A 23230-nucleotide genomic window follows, 5' to 3' on the forward strand; every position below is an offset into this window, starting at 1 on the left:
CTGCGTGCTTGAGTGGATCATCTACCTGAAGCGACTCTCGTTAATCGCGTTAATGTTGTGTGGCGTCGTTTTGTATTACGTGCCCAAGTCACGTTCATGTAAGTAGGAAAAGGAAAAATGTCAAGTGAAAGGAGAGAAAGAGAAGAAAGAGAGAAAGAAAGAGAGAGAAAGCGAGAAAAAAAACTTTTATTATCGCTTGTAATTTTTGATTGACTTTTAAACATAATTAAAATTTAATATAATATCGCATTATAAGAATATTTTCTAACCGTAAATTTCCGCGATTTATTAAAATAATAAGATACATTACAGATCAGTTTATAGTTTTAGTAGTAATAATATCTGCTTCAAGCATTTCGATATATTTCATTTTAAGCTAAAATAATAAAAAAAAAGTTTTTCAGAACTCTCAAAATTACTTCTGCTAAATTTTCTTTATATATTATTAAATCACAAAGAGAGAAGAATAAAGTGACTTGCGCTGAATTCATGTGGCTAGACTCAAATTCTTATAATATGTAAAATGTAAATAAATTATATTATAGGTAAATATATTATATTATATTATACATGTCTTTTTAGATGCTCGAAAAGCATGTTGCATCTTAATAGATACTGTTGCAAACGGATTGAAATTTATCTTAAATACAAACGGAACTGAACACGAAAAGATTAAAGCGAGAGACGAAAATGATCAAAATAAAGAGCTAAGAATACAAGAACTATATCGAAAAGTATACGAAGAAGATGCAAAGGATTATGGACAAAAATACAGTAACAAGACGAACTTCGACAACGGTAATCATAAATCGATAAGGTCAGTTATATTTTTGCATAGATATTTTTATCCCTTCTATTTATGAACTAAAGCGACTATTAACTTACGAAAGCACTATCTCCATAAAAGATGCGGCTTTATTTATGCATCATTATGCAAATATTAACGGGCCGCAAAGATTAATGTCCAAATAAATAATGTGTAAGCATCTCGTAGAAAACACAAAAGTAAGAAACATCGCACAAAGCACTGTGATGGGAAACGTCATCGACACAATCGTCATCGAAATGAAACCAACGATGTATTACCGGAATCCGATGCAGTGATAGTATCAACCATGTAAGTATGTCATATCAAATACAATTGTTTTATACGACTTATATAATTATGTATATTATTGTCAGAATTCTGACAAAATTAAATAATTCAACACATTGAAAATTACATATTTTTGATAAGACATGTGCCGCCAAATCACCATTTGATCTTTTCCGTACTTTACCTTTAAAATGTCATTTAGCTGATACATGGAGAGTGCAAATGATCGAGCACGTGCATTTGATAGCACGTATCTTCTATATTGAAAATAATGAATTATATTGCATAATATTGCATAAACTCTTACATCAAGATATATATATATATATATATATATATATATATATATATATTATACAATATAATTCATTATTACGGAATATATATGCAATAGGAATAAGAATATATCAATACTTGTAGCAACAACCCACAACAGATAACAATAATCCATGAGAAATGCGAAAAAGACAATGTGATAATTCCACAGAATACTTCTCCAGAAATGAGAATCATACCATATACAATGTCGGCGGATAAATTAAAAAATAATACTGATTTGCGGTAAGAATTAAGATTCAGATTCCAACACACAATTTCAAAAATTATTGATAAAAATGACAAATATAAACTGATGTACGAAAGGAGTGATTATCAAAAATATAGTTATATTAGTAATAATTTACTGATGACGAAAGTTTTCGATAATTTAGAACAAATTAATTATGTTCATTCTTTGAACAAGTAAATTATAACACACTGGTGATAACTGCAGGAAAGCAAACAAGGACTTTATAAAAGAGAAAATTTTTTTAAATATTATTATAATGTTTTAGAAAATTCAAGACTATATCTCAAAAACAAGAAAACGTAAGCGACGATATCGATACTGATACTGAAAAATTACAGAATAAACAAAATGTTGATGGTATGGTATGTATATGTGTATATGGTCATATGTAAGCGTTATATGTATTATATTGTAATATAATATTATTTTGTATAAATATCTATTACATAAATTTTACGTTATTATATAGCGATTGAAATTGTAAACTGTTATAGTAGATTAACTGTCTAATTTATTGTAGTAGAGCCTACATAGAAATTACAAAATATAATAATTATTTTCAGATCGATTACCAGGATTACCTATGCTAATATGTATTTACTTAAAATTAAATTTTTCAGAAGCATTTCAGAAATTTTTCAGAGGAAGTTACAATTGCTTCCCAACATCAATTAAATAAAGATTGCACGACAAGAATTATGAACAAGCCAGTGGATCCTCATTATGGTAATTTACACTATTTTACGCGTATGTTACATAATAAAAATAGATTAACAATTTACTACGTATAGAGAAATTATTCACAAAGCGAGAGTTACATGATGAATTTCGAAAAGAAAGCCGTCGATTTTTTCAAGATATAAAGAGTTTTACTCACGAATGTTATGAAAATTCATCGATTACAAAAGGTATGTAATAATAGAATCTGATATAGAAAAGAATAATATACTCTATTCCCAGATTATCGCGCGGAAATATTTAATATGCAATTTTTAAAACAAATTTAATTCTTCTTTCCTTTTTTTTTATTTCCCAAAAAACAATTATAAATTGTAATATATATTTTTTTAATTTTAAAAATTATTATACTCTTACGTTCTTGTATTCACATATAATTTTTTGTAATAACTTTCCCGTAAATGATACGTTAATTACAATGTTAAAATGCAAAAATTTATTGGAAATGTTTATTAAAAAGATATGATCAATTATAATAATTATTATAGCAAGTATTTGCAATATTTAATATTGAGAAAACTACTAAATTAATTGAATCGTTAATTCAGATCGGATCAAACCAGTTTTGCTGCGAGTTGTAAACTGGTTGTTTGGTGGTTGTCCAGAGGCATCGAGACGACACCGAGAACAAAATGATGAGGTCGGAAAGGAAGAAATTTTCAAGTCCACCAACATGTGGCTCCCCGAAACGAGCGAATTGTATCTGCAGCAGTAAAGTATAAAGCAGTCGATAAACGCAGAGATCTATATTATTACCTCAACAGTGTGACATGAAGATAATTTTATCATAGTAAATTGTTAATCAACGACAGTATTTTATCGATTTTTACATAGCAACAATTACTTTCATTGACATATCTTTTTTTATGTTATTTGCAAGGGCTTAGAATGAAATTTTATGTATTTCTTTTTTTCTTCATTTCCATACCTCTAATAATATAATAAAATATAAGTTATATTGCAATATTCATTTTATGCATATATCCACGCATATACATATAATAATTTTAATATTAAATAGAAAATCTTGCGTCCAAAAAAGTGTAATGTGTTTAGCCACTTATAAACTTGAAAAAATGTTTATAGTGCTAGATTTTTATTCGCTATAAATCCTTATAAAAAGATAATTAACATATTCGTAAAAAATACTCTATAATTACTAAATTAGTTGCCTCAGCAGTTATATAGCATTTATTAAAAGTAATTTGATGTAATGACTTTTATAATCATCACTAATCGTGATTTAATCAGTATTTGGCGAAGTTTCCGCGTTTCTAGGAAACATTGGTTACATCCCGATTTTCCGCGCACGTCCACTTTAATTTTATCTTGACGCGAAGACAGCACGTACGTGAGGCTCGGAGGGACATCGGCCGTTTCGAATCTCGACCTTCGTCTGCGCGCACATCTGTACCGGAAGCGGGTACCGCATGTACATGGCTTAAGAGCAATAAGGGAACCGGCGGGCCTCGCGAGCCGCCAGAAGAGAATGGGACGAGACAGTCGCGCTGAGGCCAAGAGCCGCGGTGGTTCACGAAGCCGCGAATTCGAACAAAACTATTGCCGTTCACGTGGCAGACGCGCGATTATCAACCGATCTATCTTCTTCCGTCTCCTTATGATTCAATCGCGCGATCAGGCAAACATATTTGCTATGCCCTATCGCCAGTGGCAAGTCTGCATCGCGCGCGTACAATCTTTTGATCTCAAAATTAATTGTCAATAGGTAATTCTGCAAAACGTTCTATATTTCATATTCAAGAGCATATTTTAGAGCTATGCATTCCTTATTCGACGAACACTTTGATCGCGATATGAACCGGTAGAGCGTGTAAAGCGGAACAATAAAACAATAGTGTTGTACCGGTGTTGTAGCGGAGTGTATTTTAGCTGACTCGGTAAGTTCCAGAGTATCTTAAATATATATAATTACACATAATAGATAGCGTATATTTGCTTATAGGCTGTTGATCGATATTGTATTTTTATTTTTCATCGATGAAAAAGATCATCATGTATCGAAATCATCACATATCAATAATCATGTATATCTTTATATGATACCAGACAGTATAAAGCTTAATACAGTTTAAAAATGTAATAATTTAAGAGTAGAGTTTTTCGAAACGTGAAAAATAATTCAATTGTATTTTATTTATTTTATAGTTTTATTGTTTAATCTGTGATATAGCTTTTTTCATATACTATTAAGTAATGCCATAACATTGTAAAATATTAAAATAGATGGAAAAACAGATTAAGAAATGTTCCACACTTATACAATGAAAGGCTGAAAGTATCTCTCGGCAAAAAAGTACATTTACTTGTGTTAAATATTATATTTTTACGACACCTATTTATATCTACGCTATGCGTCTACTTTGTTGTGCGATGAAATGTTCCAAGACCCATTAACGTGCATTCATTTAGGAAAATGTGTCGTTAAATACATCGGTGCATACTTTAACGTTTTAGAGATTAAGAGGAAAGTATTTAGCGCATTTTCAGTTTCGCATACAGCTGTTCGGAGATTTATTAACTGTTTACCGATCATAAATTAAAAATATGTTATGATTAAATAGTCGCTGTGGACTTTAATGAATTTAGAGGCGACGTTGAATCTACGTCATCGCGCACGAAATTACATGGAAATTTTGTAATAAACCGCATTATCATCGCGTCCGATATTCGTAACCCCGGTACATTGTTAGACAGTGGAAGAAATTCCCGAGATTCCACGGAACATGTGTGTGCAAACCGTTCTATTAATGTACCCGTCACATCTTGCCTTCTCTTCTTATCCGCTCCTCGCTCTGTCTCTCTTTCTCTCGTTTCTAGACAGGCGTTCGTGCTGCTCCCACCTTCTTTCGAAGTGTAGCGCGACTTATTCAAACACGCGCCCAAAGAGAAACAAGCGGCGGATGCCACTAAGTGCCGTAAAAATTTTCGCTTTTTTTATTGCGCTCTAGAGGAAATGGAACACCCGATAAATAGAGTTCGGTAATCCAAAAAAACAACAGAGTACTAATCTCGTGACCAAGCTTTAATAAGTACAAAACACGCGAGTAATCCTTCAATCAAATCAATTTTTTAATGCATGTAAATTTTTAAATTTATGGTATAGGTAATAGTAACATTGAGAAAGAGAGAAAGAGAGAGAGAGAGAGAGAGAGAGAGAGAGAGAGAGAGAGAGAGAGAGAGACTAATTAATATTAATTATTCATATAATTATATGGTATCTAATAATTAATTTATTAATTATAAGTTATAATAAATTGTTCATAATAAACCGTTAATAATTAAAATAATAGTAATGACTATAGTTTATATAAATTGCTCTCTTTTCATAGAAGCGTAATATTTTTCGTTTTGTAAGAGCAAAATATTAAAAATTATTTTCATATTTTGAGATCATTCTTTATCTTTCATCGTCCGTGTCGATAAAAAAACTCTGCTTGGGCAGAGAATAATTTAATATGCATTTAAGAACTCTCTTAGATTTGTCAGATTTTTCGTATAATAATCTCAATATTATTTTAATTTATTTTTCTACAGTGACAAATGCCTGTAGTATGACGTCAAATGCGATCAGAGGCATCAGAAGAAAGAAGAGTTCGCTGTGCGAAGTTAAGGTGGCTGTGATAGGAGCACCAGGAGTTGGCAAAAGCGGTAAGTGAATATATCTCGATAAAACGAAACTTCCATAATAAATCCACATTAAAACATAATTGAGCTTTCCATATTAATGCAAATATTAATATTAATATAATAAAATTGTAAAGTAAAAGTGCCATGAATTAAAATTAACGTGACGAGAAAGATAGAATTTCCATGAAACATCTTTCTTATACATCAAGAAATAAGAATGCAATCACTGCATAACAAGAAACGGACTGCTATTTCTTATAGAGCAATCAAATTAATAATAAAAATAAAATTTTCACAAAAGAATTTCCACATTCCAAAGTTATGCTTGCAGTTTTTTATGATTTTCTATTTAACTATAATATAATTTTCAAACGTTTCCTAGCTCTAATCATTAATATAAAAGTTAATTACGTCAATCAAAAAATATTTTAATAGCAAACTTTAAGAAATACTTTCACGCAGCTACGCTCTAATTCTACTAATTCTCATTAAGAACAAAATCTATTACACACTGCATTATTGCATGGAAGTCGCGCTGTTGTTCTGCAAACAAACAATTGCAAAGAAAAGAACGAGAGAACAAAAGTATAGGAGATGTATATTTAAAAAAAAAAATAATAATAATCTTGTATAGTAAACGATCGACACTCTAAAGTCAAGTGCAAGTACGCATGCAAGTAGCACGTAAGAATCACGTTCCATCCATTCCACGTGATGAAGATACATACATATATGAGATATGCGTTGAGGACCCTGAGAGTAGCTAACCGCGTGTATTTTTGGTAATGGCAAGTGTAAAGGCATAGGTGAATAAATAATTGGTCCGTCCTCGCCAGAACTGTGCGTCTTTTCTGTTGGCTGCAAAATACGTGGTTGCTATTTATAAAATTTTACTTCAAAATCCGCCTTGGATCTTCATCGAGTTTCGATTCGTCATGCTTTCCATAACATTCCTTTATGATCGAAACTTTATATCGAGAAAATATTATTTCTTCTACGTTTCAAGCAACCCAAACATCTGAAAGATATCGTAATAGCATGTAGAAGATATTTTCTCTGATAGCTTATTGTGCGATGTGAATAAAGAATAGAATAATAATGTATTTTATATTAAATGGACAATATCTAAACACAAAAATAATTCAAAAATATCGTTCTAATTTTGCAGATATATTTTAAATTCTTTTTCGAAAATCTTTCACATTTCTCTTTGTTTTGTTTCAATATTTATCTGTTTTCAATTGAGAATTACTATTTTGATTTTTTAAGTTTTGCTTCTAATTTTTGTTTTATTTTTGTAACAAGATTTGTTAAGAAAATTTGATGTGTCTAAGAATTTAGAGCTAAATTCTAAACTTTTAATAACATTGGAATTAAAGCGAGGAGAAACGAAGAGGCATCTCAATGATCTTAGTCCATAAATTTCGAACGCAAATAAACCAATCGCTAATAAATTAGCTGTCCTTCGAAACATCCACGTGCCCGTGTCGATCAAAAAATCGACCTATATTTTAGACAATATATTTCAGGCAGAGATATATAGGTATACATATACATCCTACACAAATTTTAATATCTACACTCATAGAATTTTTGTATATTTGTTTAGTTTAGTTCATACAATATTTGCACGAATCCATTTATAAACAAACAAATTTATTGTACTAAATTAATTTGGCTTAAAAATTGCCTTTTTCCATTTTTTTTTTTATAGTAAATTGTCCAATTCATATTGATTTATTAATTTTGCTGAACGTTCACTTTACAGTCAAAAAATTAAACTTGGATTGATTGCCGACCTTACTCGAACCGATGTAAACCGGCAGTTTTCGTATTCGAAAAGAAAGTATTTACTGTATTTACCGTACATGTATTTACCGCACGCGTCCAAAATGAAATAAGCTACGGTGGCGTTAATGCATCGCGCAAGGTTTTGTGGCGCCGTGGTAGATTCGAGTTCGTGGTAAAAATAGTGTGGTATATACCTCGAAGCGTGTCACTAGGTTGTAGCTCTCGTTTCTCCCGATTGAATCGCAATATGTTCAGTTGTAGTATCATATCGAGAAGATCATGTGTCAGTGCGAGATCAACCTCTTTTCATCACTTTCACGCAAAACATTGAGACTAATGGAACGAACATCGCTTCAATAAAGCGTCGAAGATTAAGTGCCGTAGAAACAGTGAACGTTTCGTCTATATGTATTTCTATTTGTCAGATCCAGTTACGGATCTTGCAAGTTTTCTTACAATTGAAAACTGTTACGTCCAGTATTGGAACAATGAGAAAATATATTTCATATAAAGATAAAATATTAATTTCGGTTTTTTATTAAATTCCAGTACATGAAAAGAGTTACACGAGTCATATTACATTAAAGTAACATTATGGTTATATTAAATAAAAATTAGATGATATTATATATAAATGTATATATGATATATAAATATAACTTCATAATGCATGTATGAATTCTTCTGCTGCGCAGTTGGAAATAATTATACAAGAGAGTTAGTTATATAGATTCAATTACTAATTCCTAGTTTCTTGAATTTGCAACGTGTGGTTAAATATTAGAGATATTAAATATAGTTTATATTATAGCACAACAATCATGACACCGAGAGCGAGAGTATTTTCGTGTTGATTTTCTCTTGCATAAATAGATGCGACTGTAACAAACGGACGAAATGTAGATCACTGCGATGCATACGAATTCGAGACGCGACGTTGCGCGAGTAGCCTGTCATTATAGTTTGCCAACTCAATTATACCGCGTACAACATAATTATGTCACGCTTGAACTGCATACGCGAGCAGTATATATTTCCATTATGTTTCAGCATTGACAGTGAGATTTCTGACGAGGAGATACATCGGGGAATACGATCATCAATCAGGTGAGAAAAGTCTTAGGCCCGTATATTTATAGTTACTTGAAACTTGTCTCAAAAGTCTTGTTTATCGGGTGAGACACTTGGAAGTATAATCTCGTATCTTGAGACGCGAACGGATTGAAAATCACATTTAAATTAAGGATTAATTGTGAGACTGTAATCACAGCTGAGAAGCGAAACGATTATTCGCCATTCAAATATTGCACGATTATCTTGCGAGAAATTTTCTCTCTCTAGTATTCTATCGTCTCTCACTATCCTATCTTTCTGTTTTCTATTTTCTCTCCTCGACGGCCTCATGTTTCATTACGATAATTAAAGTGGAAACATACGTTTAACGCACATTTAATGACTGTCAATATGCAGTTACCAATACCGCCATGAATATCGTTCCGATGCGTATCGTATTATACGTCGGTATAACTGTCGGTTTATTGGACTTAAACTGGTACGCAAATATTTCTGTTCGCGGTTTCTGTTAGCGACTTAACACGATCTAACTTGGCCGCGTTGTAGGTATCGTGACACTCTGTATACGCGCCAAATTGTTGTATCACTAAGTAGGTAAATAAAATGAGTTTAAATAAATCAGCGTAAATAAAATGTCTATTACAATACAAAAATATAATGGAAAATCGCATTAAAAAAGACGTCGAGCTAAGTTGTCGAAGTGCGAGTCTTTTAATTTAAATCGAGACTCTAAAAAGACAACGCGTTTATTAAATATATCTTATTTATGCGTAGAGTGCTCGGTAAAAAATATATAAAGTATGTAAGAGAAATGTTTTTATCAAAATTTGAAACAAATTCTGTTTTACAAAAATCATTATTCATTATTTATTACTTTTTTATCGTGTTTGCTGCATTTGCAAAATATTTTCTATCGTTTTTGTTCTTTTTCCTGACATGTCGTATAAGGCCATTAATTTTAAAATAATGGATCTATGAAATAAAAGATATGGAAAATAATTTTTGATTTTCCACTTTCTGTCTGACATTTCACATATAAATAAATGTATTAATAATAATTTTTAGATCCATTTCACAGATCGCTTATCTGAAGGTAAAATAAAAAATAAATTAACTTACATAGATACGATGCGCAGCAGCAGAGTTGTAACACAAACTTTGATCTGAAAAACATAAATATGTTTAAATTACAATAGCGCTCAATAATTAATATTTCAAAAATAATTACTGATGTACGCGTCGGATGTTTTATTTGTATTTTTTTTAATAAGGTAATATTTTTTGCAATAAATTCTTTACAGTGATTTAAATAGAATGCTTATTAGCATCAAAAATTAAATCTATTATTAATTTTAAGTGGATTTATTATTCTAACAAAAAGCTGTGTTTTAAGATCGACAAATAATCAATGAGCAGCTCATTAAATTGGAAAAGGTATACAAAATTCATACAGAAATATTATTATTAGGCTATCAAGATTTAGCTCGACCGAAAATGGCATCTTCTTTAATTAATTGTAAGATTTATATCGGTTCTATTTCACTTATTGTTATTTAGAAATATTTAACAAAATAACTAATTTCTGAAAAGGACTAATATCATGCAAATAATGTTTTCCAAAATTTTAAAAACAATAATCTTATTTTTATATCAACAATGCAAATCGTTATAAATCTTAAACATATTAACACTAGAACTACCGAAGATTAACCTATAATACCTATTTCTACCTAAAAAAATAACTTGTTTTCGAAAAAACACGATATTCAAGAATGCATGCATATATTTATATATTTTTTTTACATTTTGATTCAGGAGAAATTCGAAATAAGATTATTATTCTTAAAAAATAAATGATACATAACATCTTCCTTACTTGTAAGAAAACAAAAATATGGAAAAAGCATATGTTACTACGGATAAAATTATTTATAAATGTATATTTGCATTTTAATATGCTTGTTGAAAAATTACCTTTATATTGGAAGAAATCAAATGCAATCTCAAAAATTATATATAAATAAAAAAGTTACAACTAATTGTAAGATTTATATCCCATTGTCAATGAGATGCAATTCTAAATTGTGATTTGTGCGTCTCAAATTCCTTCTACTGAAATATATATTTTAATATTTTACTTTTTAGCAACTCAGAAATCAGTTATTTCTCGAAAGCAAGCTATAATTTTGTGATGGAGCAGAACTCGACACCAGCTACGAATACACTTGTTTTACGCTTATTTATTTGTACATATCTCTCTCTCTCTCTCTCTCTCTCTCTCTCTCTCTCTCTCTCGCTGTCTCTACCTTTCTAAGGCAGGTCGCATATGGAGCAATGTGCAATATATAGTGGCCATTATCTTCCGTATTAATTCGTTATATTTTTTTATCTCTTGTAAACTAGCACAATAACAATACATGTCTAATAGTTTGTTCATATTACACCTTGCATATGACGTATTATGTCACAGCAATACATGTGACAAAATACATTCCAGATGCAATATAGTTTACTCACATTGCACACATTGCATATGACGTATTTTGTAAGATTTCTATGTATTATACCGAGGTGGATTTACTTCCAGTCCTGGAAGAATCCTAAGAGTTCATGAGAAACCTCTGGAATGCGAATGTAATCAATCAAATTTTACCGACATTTTATGAGGGGTCAAAATAATATATCTATAGAATCTAGATATACTACGAAATAAGACTACTACTAACTAGAAATCTTAGAAAGAAAGAGACAAAGAGAAAATACTTATCTGTATCAATAAAAGTCAAGGAAAATTTCTTAGAAATTAAGATATTTTCAAAATGAGTAATAATTATTTTTAAAAATGTCAAACATTTCATTTTGATCCCTTTGGGTCAGTCACCTTTTGGGTGTAGTTCCAGTGTTAAATACATGTATATATTTAGAGTCGAATTCAGAGCAAGCGATCGGCGAACAAACATGAATGAACAATCTGCTTCAATGAACGCAAATAGTGCCGCTATCCTGTAAATGCCATTCGAACTCATTGATGCGGATAGTTGATCATTCGTGTTTGTTTGTACTCCCTCGCTTACTTAGGATCGAGCAAGCGCAAACACGATTTAACACATTCACCGCCAAACGTGTTTTACATGATTTTTCGTTCACGCCAATTGAATTATTATATACTAACAATATAAGAAGGACAATAAAACATTTAATTAATAGTAAATTTATAGTTTTGAATTGCGTAAAAATATAATACGTGACGTATTTATTTGACTGTCGTTCTATGACAGTCACCGATGACCGACAAGGCGTAAATGGAAAGCTCAAAATCAATGTCAGTCACTGTCATGGATGGTAAATGCGTTAAGACACGTCTACGCATTATTTGCACAGCACAATGAATAATATTATACATTGCATGTATTATACATATATTGACGCTCGGAATATACCATACGACTATCGCGGGAATAAATTAATAATAAGTTAATCAGAGAGTATTAAGTTAATTAAATATTAAATATTAATTATTAGTAATAAGTAATAAGTATAATGAATTATATTAAGTTACTCACCTACTCCGGTTGCTCCGCCGATGCCCGATGCCTCCCAGGCCTGCTCCTCCTCTCATGTCTTCTTCGTGGCATTCACACAAGTCACAACTCATTCGCGGAGTACCATTAATTACGATCACCGATTGTTAAAGACGATCGCGGGACACTTTACGCGGCACTCCCGACGTTAAACTGGAGCTCACTCGCGAAAACATGGTTAGGATCGCGCTCGCGGATCATTGAAACGTGATACTCGCACGTACGAAACCTTGCACGGCATTCTTGACGTTAATCAACACGGTCTTACACACGCGGCACGTATTGTGTTACGTTTTGACAGAGGAGTGACGCGAGGAAAATTAACGAACGATGCTACGATACGTTTGACATCCGCGACGCGACGTCGCGCAAAGTAAAGTAGTGGACGAGCCTAAAATGGCGGAACGAATTCGTAAAACGCGCGGTTAACTTCACGCGGCACCCGCTGCGGCGACGCTACATATTCGATACTCTTTCGCATTTTAATAATAAATCTTTTCGCATTTCTTCCGGCGATTATTGTCTCATTTTACAACGTAAGTAAATAAACGTATGAGTTAAAGTAAAAAGCAAATGTCTGCGGAATGTAATATTTAAAGAAATATAGAAAAAGCTACTGTATGCGAAAAAATGCGAAAAAAGCATACACAAAATTATAATAATTACTGTCATATTTACTATAGTTTCCTGTACTTTTTTGCAACTACAGTAGTCTTTCTGTAGTATTTTTGTAGTATTTTTCCATAAGAGATGATTGCTTTATCGATTAATTGTTAACACGCCAGGTTTTAATATAGAATATACATATGTATTTCTCGATATATGCAATTTATTAAAGCTCCGATATACATATCTATAAGGATACCGAATTCTATTTTAAGGGATTAATAAATATTGAAGAACGACATTAATGTCCAGTTTCCATCAATGCAGATTAACTTTAATCTCGGTTTAATCTTACAGTACACACACACACACACACACCACACACACACACACACACACACACACACACACACACACACACACACACACACACACACACACACACACACACACACACACACACACACACACACACACACACGCACGCACACACACACACACACACGCGCGCGCGCCCACACACACTTCTCTCTCTCTCTCTCTCTCTCTTTCTTTTTTTAATCCAAAAAATTCGCGACGCCACTCGACTCGAAGTCGATCCGTTTCGTTGTCGCGATGTTTTGTTCAATTTAATGACTAATTATAATTCATCGAATCCGATCGAATCTGTAAACTTAAAATAAAATCAGAATTTAATATTGCACGTGCAATACATTTCGAAATAAATGCGAAATCAAATGATACATCACAGCATTTGATTACGTAATTATACTTGATACAGCGAATTGTTATATTATATTTGCGTTATCAAATCTCTAATCATCCAGAGATCGCATTTGCTCTTACAATTAGTGCTTTATCGCGTTTTGAGAAATAGTAAGACGCTACGCGAAAGTAATTACACGAACCGATGAAAGCTAATATAATCGTTCATAAGAAACAATCGCATTTCGAGATTGAATACGAGACGATATATACGGAGCGACACTACCTGTTTGTTCGAGCGCCGTCGTGCGAATGATAATACAATACAATGACTCGGCGTCGCGGCCGCGCCAACCTTGTGTATGTGTGTGGCACGTTGGGCCGTTGGACCTAATATGCTGTAAAACAACGCCTACCGAGCGTTGTATTACGTTAGTCAATTCGTCGTTGAAAATTTATTACAAAATATTTAAAGTTTATATAAAATAAAATAAATGTGCTGTTTCTTATATTGCAGATCGATTCAATGAACAAGCTATTATCGCGCTTTATTTTCCACATTCTGCAGATTCGTTAGCATCGTAAAGATAATATGTGACGTTACAAATATCAAATTAATTTTGAAGATTTCTTTGTTAAATCATGTCGCATTTTAAGAATAGTTTTAGCTGAGCTTCTCAGTTAGAAAGACGATTAAAATATTTAGATTTCTAATATAATCATAAATGACGCGTTTGTTATCGATTTTTTGTTAATTCGTGTATCTTACAAAACTAGCGTATGTGCGACAAAGTATATGTATAATAGAATAGCGCGTCAGTTTGAAAAATTGCCAGCAACTGTATAATCCGCTTCTAAGGCTGCGTAAGTACCTATATTCTCCCTCTGCATACCTCAGTCCGCGTCCGTTCTAAATTTATCGAAGACGAATTTGACACTAGACAGAACGGGTGCTAATGCGAGGTTGATACTCGAACAAAATTTTTCGTTTTGCACAAATACAGACGCGGTAGACAGGAGAGAAACACGTGCCGTGTTTAGCGTCTCAAAGTAAATCAGATCCGAGAAATTGCTTAATGATACATAAATTTATTCTGTTATACCTTATACCTATATTCTCATGATAGAAATTTACATTAATAATCGCGTCGAATCTTTTTGACAAATTCAAGAAAAAAACTATTCAAATCTGAGAAGGTTTCCTTTTTTATGCAATATAAAATAAGATATATAAGAAAATAATATAATTCAAACCAAATAAGTAACATTTACTTTGCCAGTCAATAATTAACACAATTAAGAATTTAATTGACTATACTGGCAATGATTATAATCGTGGATTATAAGTATCTAAAATTACATCAACTTTAGAATGACCAGTTATAACCGTTACCACGATTATAATCATTGCCAGTATAGTCAATTAAATTCTTAATTGTGTAAAATAATATATGTATATATGACATAATAAATGCGAATAATTTATTTTCTATTATATTTGCTTGAATCATCACAAAGCAATTCTCTACCAAAACCATTTATCTTGTTCGGAGAATACTTTTTAAAATACATTATAAACGAAAGAAAAAAATACGATGTGTTATTAATCATTTGAAAGATAAATTAATGAATAAGACAAGAAGTAATAAACAATGCAAAAAATGGTTAATATCGCTTATTTTGCTTTTATTTTCGCGCTTAAATTAATTTTTATTTTGTGGTTGAATGAAACAATCGCACTCGCATGGAATTTCAAATAAATCGACAATTACACAATAAGCGATATTGACTATAAATTAAAGAAAAGTTGTTTGAGTGAAATTGGCTTTACATGAACATTTTACAGATTACAAACTTTTTAAAGAAAAAAAGAATTCAAAACTTTTTAAGAAGAATCTGCACATTCTAAAATATCACAAGAAATGGAATCGTGATTTTACGATTACACAAAATTATATATTTGTGTTATAAATAATAGTTATTGTATATTTATATTAAGAGTAAATTTTATTTTATTTTCTAGAAACCAGATACAAACACGAGGTACTAGTTGACGGGGAACCAATTCTTTTTGAAATTTTAGATACATGTCCAAAGGTAATTTTTGTATATAGATAACAAATCTCTCACAAATTATATATTAGTTTATAAATAGTTTCTATATGATACTTTAATATTTTAGAGTGAAAATGAGCTACCATCGATGGAAACTTTACGAGCGGACGGCTTGTTACTGGTTTATTCGATAACGGACAGAAATTCTTTCAATTTTGTCAGAAAGGCAAAAGAAGCTCTCGCAGTAGCTGATCCCGAAGCTGCGATGCCTCTTGCCCTTGTTGGAAATAAAGCTGATATGGTTCATTTACGACAAGTTAGTACTGAGGAGGGAGAGATATTAGCGAAGGATTTCGAATGCTGGTTTAGTGAAATAACTGCAGCTGAGCAGGTAACTGCAATTTTTAATAAGTTATCATTGAAATTGCTTTATTCATATTTTATGGCCTCTTCTAAATGTTCAAACAAACTTCCATAGGTTACTCAAGTCGCGGAATCTTTTCACGAATTATGCAGAGAAGTTCTCGCAGCTAGAAGAAGAAACAAACAATCTTTGTTGGACAGAATGCTCGGTGGTAAAGCGACACGTGCTTATTCGCGAGGAAAAAGTGACTCTGCTTTACCGAAAGATTAATATTGTTATTCGAAGCATATATCTTTTTTCTTATAACATTCATATATATATATATATATATATATATATATATATATATATATATATTATAAGAAAAAAGAAATCCCTCAAAATTAAAGATCGATACTGTATCTAAAGAAAAATGTGAAAAGAATATAGGATATTCGGGAATATAGTCGTTTATCATGTAATAAATGAAAGGCCAAGCAAGAAATACCAAAGAAAGTATCAGTTTTTAATTTGTAGAGTGTAAGATTCATATTAAATAATATGGAATATGTACAAATTTTTATAATATATCTATACAAAAACTCCTTGAATCGTAACTTACGGTTTCAAAATGCATTAGAAAAGTTCAGAGAAAGGTGTAATATAAAAAGAAAATATTTCTAAATGGTTTTGTAATATCCTTATATCACAAAATAGTAATATATTTTGTAACTTTTTTACTATTCCACCAAATTAAACAAGCAGTCTCTTAGAAAAAAGGCTGATAATGAGTGTGTGATCAATTATACATATAGTTTATATAAGTGTTGACTTACACAATTCTATATTTATCTTGTACTTACACAATGTAAGATGATAATAAATGTTTACTTATTTATTATATGCCTAAAATAAATTATAGCTACTGATAAACAATAATTTATTTTACTTACTATTATGGTGTTATTATGGTGCAAATGAACATTTGGAATATAAGTAGCGTTACGTAGTAATAATTCGCGCAGGCAAAAAAAATGAAAATGTGTAAAGATACTTTTCATAATATTTTTACTTGGAATAATATTTACGAAGCAAATTTAGTAATATCCCTACTTTATTTACATTCAGTTATTCTTTTATAATTTTTATGTAAGTTTATTTGATACGGCAGAATAATCAGAAAATTCTTAATCATCGTATGTTTCCAAAACATCTGCCAAATGTTCATTATCTCTTGGTTTCTTAAATTGTTTCCTTCTATTAACAGGTTTCTTTCGTTTGATTGGTGCTGGCTTCTTCAGCCCATGATCCTGCATCGATCTAATCCCTTGTTTCTCAAGATATTCATCTATCTTCTGATCGTCCATGGCATCTACAGCAACAGCTCTCCATAATTTTTGGAATTCTTCATCAATGGGGAATTGAGCTGTCTTATCGTTATAAAAAATAATCTTTTTCTTATCGAGCGGTCGTATAATATACAATATCTCGTTTTGTAAATTCTGAAATATATGAATATTAGCATTTTTTTAAATCAGAAATCAGAATAATTGATCAGAAATAAGTTTCTACATATTTGTACTTACTTTTAAATGCTTATCACAATGTGGCAAACTTTCTTGTATATCCTCCAGTAATATACCACCGAGACCTTTTAAATCGTGCTGTTTTAGAAGTCTCAGTAAGGATTTTTTATCTTTAATTTTATACATAGGTTTAAAGACAAATCTACCATCGGTTACTTCAATCTTAGGATTTTGTACTAAAGCTTCAGTTTGTAGCCATTGTTTGACCTGAAAGTATACAAAAGGAAAATAAATAGTTTGCCTCGATAGCAAATAGCAATACAAAATAGGAATATAATAGAAAACGATACCTTTGATCCAACGTCTAATTGATTTGTTTCGTCTAAAATCTCTTCCAACGTTAACGGATGATCATCCCCTTCCTGATGCCTTGCTTTCATGTGTTTTACTATCTTCGCTAACACGCCAAATTTGTATTGCGTACTACCAGTCATGGTTTTATAATTGACCATGTCCAATTTAGGTCCTGTAGATACGAACGATGGTTTAGGTTTCTTCTTTGACGGCTCATCTTTCGTAGTTTCTTTCTCCTGCTTCTTCTTGTCAACTCTGTAATCACATTATCAGAAATATATTTATATTTTTACGCAAATAATCAAAATATTATAATATATATTACAGATATATGATTATATGATAAACTACTATCATAATACTATAATAGGTTATGTACTTGGACTTAATAGATACAAGGTTTGATAGATAAAACAAAAGTATCTGCATAAAATTAAATATCTATATATAAATGTTTATTATTTCTTCCTAATATTTCGCCTTAAATATATGTAATGCTATCGGTAGACGGGTACGACAACAATAGATGCAAAAAGTAACGTAAATACTCACACTGGTGTGGTCAGAGCACGTTTCTTGAATTGCTCTCGCTCTCTGAGTAAAGCCGGATCCATTTTGCTATATATATTAATCACATCCACGCCACGATTTCTTATTTCATAATTTAACGTACTGACATCAAAACTTAACCTCTCACCAGATGTCGAATCGCAAATCGCAATGCACTCGGCGACCCTGAATACACGCTACACGCTGACGCTACTGCGCAAGTACGGCAGACCATGGAATACTTCGCACCTGCGGCAGACGCCGGGGTGTACTGATGGCGCCTCTGGCGGTGTCTGATGGATGGCCTCTGAAGCGGTGCCTGAAGCCTGAAGCTGCTCGTTCATCGTCTATCGCGTATCTCCTGCATAAAACGACACGATTTTTATTACGATTTGGAAACGATTTTTATTACGATTAGGGATCACAGGTATCGTTGCTTATCAAACGATATTTATCGCTTTGCACAGTCGTCGTATAAAATATGCATAAACCTACGCATACGCGATACGCGGAGAAATAAATCATAGGTATGTCTAATGCGCAGGATTTTATTATATATTTTTACATGTCTGCTTATATCTTAATTTTATCTCTTTAATTACGATGCGCTTCAGTTGAGAACCTTATGAGGGATATAGTCACTGTATATGGTTTTTTCATTAACAATCAATCGGTCACACATTTTCATAATTAAAAATATAAAAGGTTATTTTTTCCACTAGTACTTCGTACTTCTTACTCGACGTACTCGAGAAAAATGTTTTCATATCTATATAATTATGAAATATATGTTCACATGTGTTTTTTTTCTATTGTACAATCTCTGTTTGTATAGATATATATAAGAAAAATAATAAGAAGAATAATTGAAAAATAATTAGAAATATAATTCTTGCATTGTATTTTTACAAAAAGTAAAATTAATTGCAATTAGATTAAATAATATTCTATATATAAATACGTACAATTATATTTTATATTATACGATTATTACGTATATATAATTATACATATATATGGGCACTTTTTCTCATTTTCCCAAACTTTGTTTTTTTATTTAAAAAACAATGCAAAAATGATCTTTTTAATTATTTTTTAATTCTTCTTTCTATTTTTTTCTTATATGATGAACAAAGATTATACTAGAGAAAGAAAAGAAAATATATGGACATAATTTATATGTAATATATAAAAAATTTTTCCTGGAATATAAATACGCCTTTTCCGCAGTTAAAGAGTTGATTCTATCCGTATGATGTATATCGTGCTCGACGATGAGGACATCGTGCCGAGGCACTTCGCCGTGTGCGACTTTTACGGCGTGGAGACGTGTTTCTGCTGGGACGACGACAGGCTCGTCATCTTCCCCTACGTGAATAACGAATCGACCGAGGCGACGCGGGACGCCCGGATTCTGACGACGCCGGGCCCGGTGAAAAAGGTACAGTTCTTCGGCAGCAGGGCCTTCCTGATATGCGCGCCGCAGGGTGCCTACAAGATATTGCGGTCCGGCAAGTTCGCCCTCCTGAGCAAGAAGGCCCTGGACGTGGGCAATGAGTATTTCCAGGTGCTCGTCGCTCACAGCAACTGCGTCTACCTCGACAACAAGTTGGACAAGTCCTCCTCGCTGCTGTTCCCCCTCGTGCCGAACGCGAGCGAGACGGTATGCACGTTTCCTCTGAACACGGCGAGCACCGAGCCACAGCTCGTCAGCTGTTTCACTGCTGGCTGGAAGACCGAGGGTAATCGGTGGTGCGTCGTCGCGCACGACAGGAAGCTGTACGCGCTGAGGAACAGAAAGCGGTACCCCGTGCAGCTGGTTTACACCAGTGACGTCGCTATCGTGGACATCCTGCCTGTGAAGAGGCGAGACAAGGTGACGGGGCTGCTGCTTCTCACGAAACACGCGAACGCGGTAATTCTGGTGCACGGTAAAGACAATGAACTGGTATTCGAGAAAATAAACCTTGGGGAAAACCTGAGGCACAGAGTGGCACTATGCGCCAGTTTCAGTTTGTGCATGGAGAACATTGTGTGGCTGGTGTACTGTGATCGGTCCAGGACGTATTACTTAAGAAAGGAGCTCTTCGTTGACGCGGTTCAAGACGTTAGAGTGGAGGAAAGGACATTTACATGTGTGCAGTATTACAAGCCAAATATAATTCTAGCTATGTCGCAGAGGAAGGAATTAGTGGAGCTCTCTCTCGAAGAGCTGGAGGACTCTGTCAATCAGTGATAATATACCTCTTCATACTGGAATGTTTGAAAGAACAGACATTATTATGGAGAAAATTTGTGCCAAAGTGAAGGAGCTGAATACACTCTGTGAGAGTTTGACGGATGAACAAGACAAGTTGAAGAGAATAAATCTGTACGCTGCCAAGCAAAAATTACAAATAAGTCCTACCACCAAGTAGTTAGTGCGAGTTAGTTAAAGCACGCGCGAATTTTACGTGACGTGTCGATGGCGTTCACGAGAAGGAAATTTCAAATCGCTTCCCCTGCAATCATCGGCCAATGATCCAGAGCGACGTTTTACGATTACGATCGTTTGTTCGCACTCGGGACACGCTTTACGCGTCAAAGGTCCGTAGTTCTCGCCTTCTCGGACGTGTTCCCGCATCTCCGACGCGACGCTGCGACGCCGAGCGTCTGCGTTTTGCGAGCAACACAGCACGCGCGGCTTGCCCTATTCCGCAGTCGGATTGTTACGGCTTTCGCGCGTCGAAAAGCGTAAGAGGACCTTCGACTTGGACATGAATCCGCGAGATTTACTGCAGTCACCTGGCGAACGAGAAATTACTCCTGCGCGAGTAAATCAAGTCGCGATAAACGTTGCATCGAAGGAATAAACTCCCGTAATGTTACAAACATAACACGTTTTTCTATATCTATTGTCTCGTGTTATAAGTTTGCAGCGTTTACGATAATACCTACGCAACATTATTCAACAATAATTAATTAACTACTCTTGTAATAAAACGAAAGAGAAAGAGGGGGATTTGGCTGTTACAAAATTTTTTAAATAAAAATACTCATTTTGTATAAATAATAAATTTTTTTTAAATAAACTTTTTTAATAATTTTTGAAACGCATATGTTTAATAGAAAAAAAATGAATTCTTATTGTTAGAGTCTCTAGAGTAAATTATTGGCTCTTCGTTAGCAAGCGGATTAATTACGTTATTTATATTAAGTAGTTCCGGCGCTGATCTCCGGCTATTAAATCGCAAATATGTAATCGCGTGCTAAAATGATAACGTGATAGCGTCAGGACAAACATTAATGCTTTTTCTGAAAAGTTTTGACGAACTTTAACAACGACTTGCACCTTTTGACACGTTAACGTGGTCTCGTCGCACTTTGAACTTTTTCAGGAAGGATTTCCATAATTCGCCAGCGCGGACGTATAAAGTTGACCGTCCGACCGCTTAAAACCTCGACGAAGAAAGTTATCCGAGCAACGAGCGAAGACGCGTCGCGCATATATTAGACGAGACTGTTTGCGACGCTGCGAGCTCTTTCTGCTAAGTTATACCTTATTCTTATGAATTTCTTGGCAAAGAGAATGTGTGTGTATGTACATACATGTGTACCTACATATATATGTTTGTGTGTATGTGTATGTATGTCACGCGTGCATGTAATATCGGATACTCTTTCCATCAGGACAAAAGCGACATTGAGCCGTTCTTTTGTTACATTGTACATCATATAAAAACTTTTAAGAGATACATATTTTACGTTTTGTGTGTACTTAATACGCGCGCGAATGAGAAACACGTGCATGAACAGCACGTATTAAGTGTATATCCAAAAATTATTTCTTATCCGAAGTAGGTATTTGTTAAAGTAATTTTCCATGTAATATCTAGGGAAATCTATTTTTCTAAAATGGATAGAATAAAATCGCATGACTTGAAATAAACGTAAACACGATTTTGGAATTATTTCGGTAAGGCAAGATTCAAAAAAGTCGATTTTTTTAAATTCTATATCTATGAAAAAAGCGTATTAAAGTATTACAAATATTTAAAATTTTATATAAAATCCGATTGTGTCAAGAAACAATTTTAAATTCAGAGAATTTGTATCACATTCGGGAAATCTAACATGTAATTTATATAAAGCACATTTATCCGCGTAAATAAAATATACGATAATTTAATTTTTTATATACCTTTGTTTTATATACGTATGTTCCGCATGTTTTGATAATATATATTAATGCAATAATAATGCAATAATGCAATAATTCCATCTTTTTAAGAATTGTTTATACAACTAGCATATTCGGCGCCGCGTACATGAATTTAATGCGTATAAATATAATTCGCAATATAATGCTCCAAGGAATAGATAATGCCGCGGGCCGTTCTGTTGTTCCGTCATATTCTTTCCTGAAATGTGATCGTGATCGTTTTTTATGAACGATTAGCTACTATCGACTTGCATAATTAATTTCCATGATTAATAATTTGTATCGAAGTAGCAGCAGCAGCATTTAATCGGAGTTAGAGGTGTCGTTCTTTCATTAAAATTCGCGATAATCTTCTTAATAATGTTTGCATTGAATATCTTTCGCATTACATGTTT

The 23230-nt window shown here is 32.8% G+C and overlaps 3 protein-coding genes and 1 pseudogene across 6 annotated transcripts; 3 read left to right on the forward strand and 1 right to left on the reverse strand.

The window, feature by feature from the left end:
- The first annotated feature begins 117 nt into the window (after window positions 1-117).
- LOC139817005 (uncharacterized) lies at window positions 118-3088 on the forward strand. Its single transcript, XM_071784819.1, has 6 exons — window positions 118-124; window positions 583-817; window positions 995-1117; window positions 1517-1657; window positions 1930-2572; window positions 2951-3088. The coding sequence occupies exons 1-5, from the start codon at window positions 118-120 to the stop codon at window positions 2054-2056; spliced, it is 633 nt and encodes a 210-aa protein (XP_071640920.1). The 3' UTR covers window positions 2057-2572; window positions 2951-3088.
- Window positions 3089-3815: 727 nt separating this feature from the next.
- LOC139815948 (ras-related and estrogen-regulated growth inhibitor) lies at window positions 3816-16600 on the forward strand. 4 transcript variants are annotated; one of them, XM_071783232.1, is made up of 6 exons: window positions 3816-4300; window positions 5958-6071; window positions 8892-8948; window positions 15831-15904; window positions 15990-16253; window positions 16341-16600. In XM_071783232.1, the coding sequence occupies exons 2-6, from the start codon at window positions 5975-5977 to the stop codon at window positions 16494-16496; spliced, it is 648 nt and encodes a 215-aa protein (XP_071639333.1). In that variant the 5' UTR covers window positions 3816-4300; window positions 5958-5974; the 3' UTR covers window positions 16497-16600. The 4 variants fall into 4 exon arrangements, with proteins under 4 accessions (XP_071639333.1, XP_071639332.1, XP_071639334.1 ...); XM_071783231.1 differs by lacking the exon at window positions 3816-4300 and adding an exon at window positions 5273-5397; XM_071783233.1 differs by lacking the exon at window positions 3816-4300 and adding an exon at window positions 5384-5402.
- A 110-nt stretch (window positions 16601-16710) lies between these two features.
- On the reverse strand, window positions 16711-18839 carry Tfiiebeta (transcription factor IIEbeta). Its single transcript, XM_071783229.1, has 4 exons — window positions 18638-18839; window positions 18082-18340; window positions 17792-17998; window positions 16711-17707 (listed from the first exon to the last, which is right to left on the reverse strand). Exons 1-4 carry the CDS (start codon window positions 18697-18699, stop codon window positions 17393-17395), a joined length of 843 nt encoding a protein of 280 aa, XP_071639330.1. The 5' UTR covers window positions 18700-18839; the 3' UTR covers window positions 16711-17392.
- A 1020-nt stretch (window positions 18840-19859) lies between these two features.
- On the forward strand, window positions 19860-22341 carry LOC139816098 (uncharacterized; annotated as a pseudogene).
- The last annotated feature ends 889 nt before the right edge of the window (window positions 22342-23230 follow it).

The sequence above is a fragment of the Temnothorax longispinosus genome, chromosome 7 (genome assembly GCF_030848805.1).
Source record: "Temnothorax longispinosus isolate EJ_2023e chromosome 7, Tlon_JGU_v1, whole genome shotgun sequence".
Lineage (NCBI taxonomy): Eukaryota > Metazoa > Arthropoda > Insecta > Hymenoptera > Formicidae > Temnothorax > Temnothorax longispinosus.

Coding starts and splice junctions, on each gene's coding strand:
- LOC139817005 (XM_071784819.1), top strand. Junction 818..994: donor GGTAATCATAAATCGATAAG/GTCAGTTATATT, acceptor AGCATCTCGTAG/AAAACACAAAAGTAAGAAAC. Junction 1,118..1,516: donor GCAGTGATAGTATCAACCAT/GTAAGTATGTCA, acceptor CAATACTTGTAG/CAACAACCCACAACAGATAA.
- Tfiiebeta (XM_071783229.1), bottom strand. CDS start 18,699: ATGGATCCGGCTTTACTCAGAGAGCGAGAGCAATTCAAGAAACGTGCT. Junction 17,999..18,081: donor AATTAGACGTTGGATCAAAG/GTATCGTTTTCT, acceptor GTATACTTTCAG/GTCAAACAATGGCTACAAAC. Junction 17,708..17,791: donor ATTGTGATAAGCATTTAAAA/GTAAGTACAAAT, acceptor CATATATTTCAG/AATTTACAAAACGAGATATT.
- LOC139815948 (XM_071783231.1), top strand. Junction 8,949..15,830: donor GGAATACGATCATCAATCAG/GTGAGAAAAGTC, acceptor TTTATTTTCTAG/AAACCAGATACAAACACGAG. Junction 16,254..16,340: donor AAATAACTGCAGCTGAGCAG/GTAACTGCAATT, acceptor AAACTTCCATAG/GTTACTCAAGTCGCGGAATC.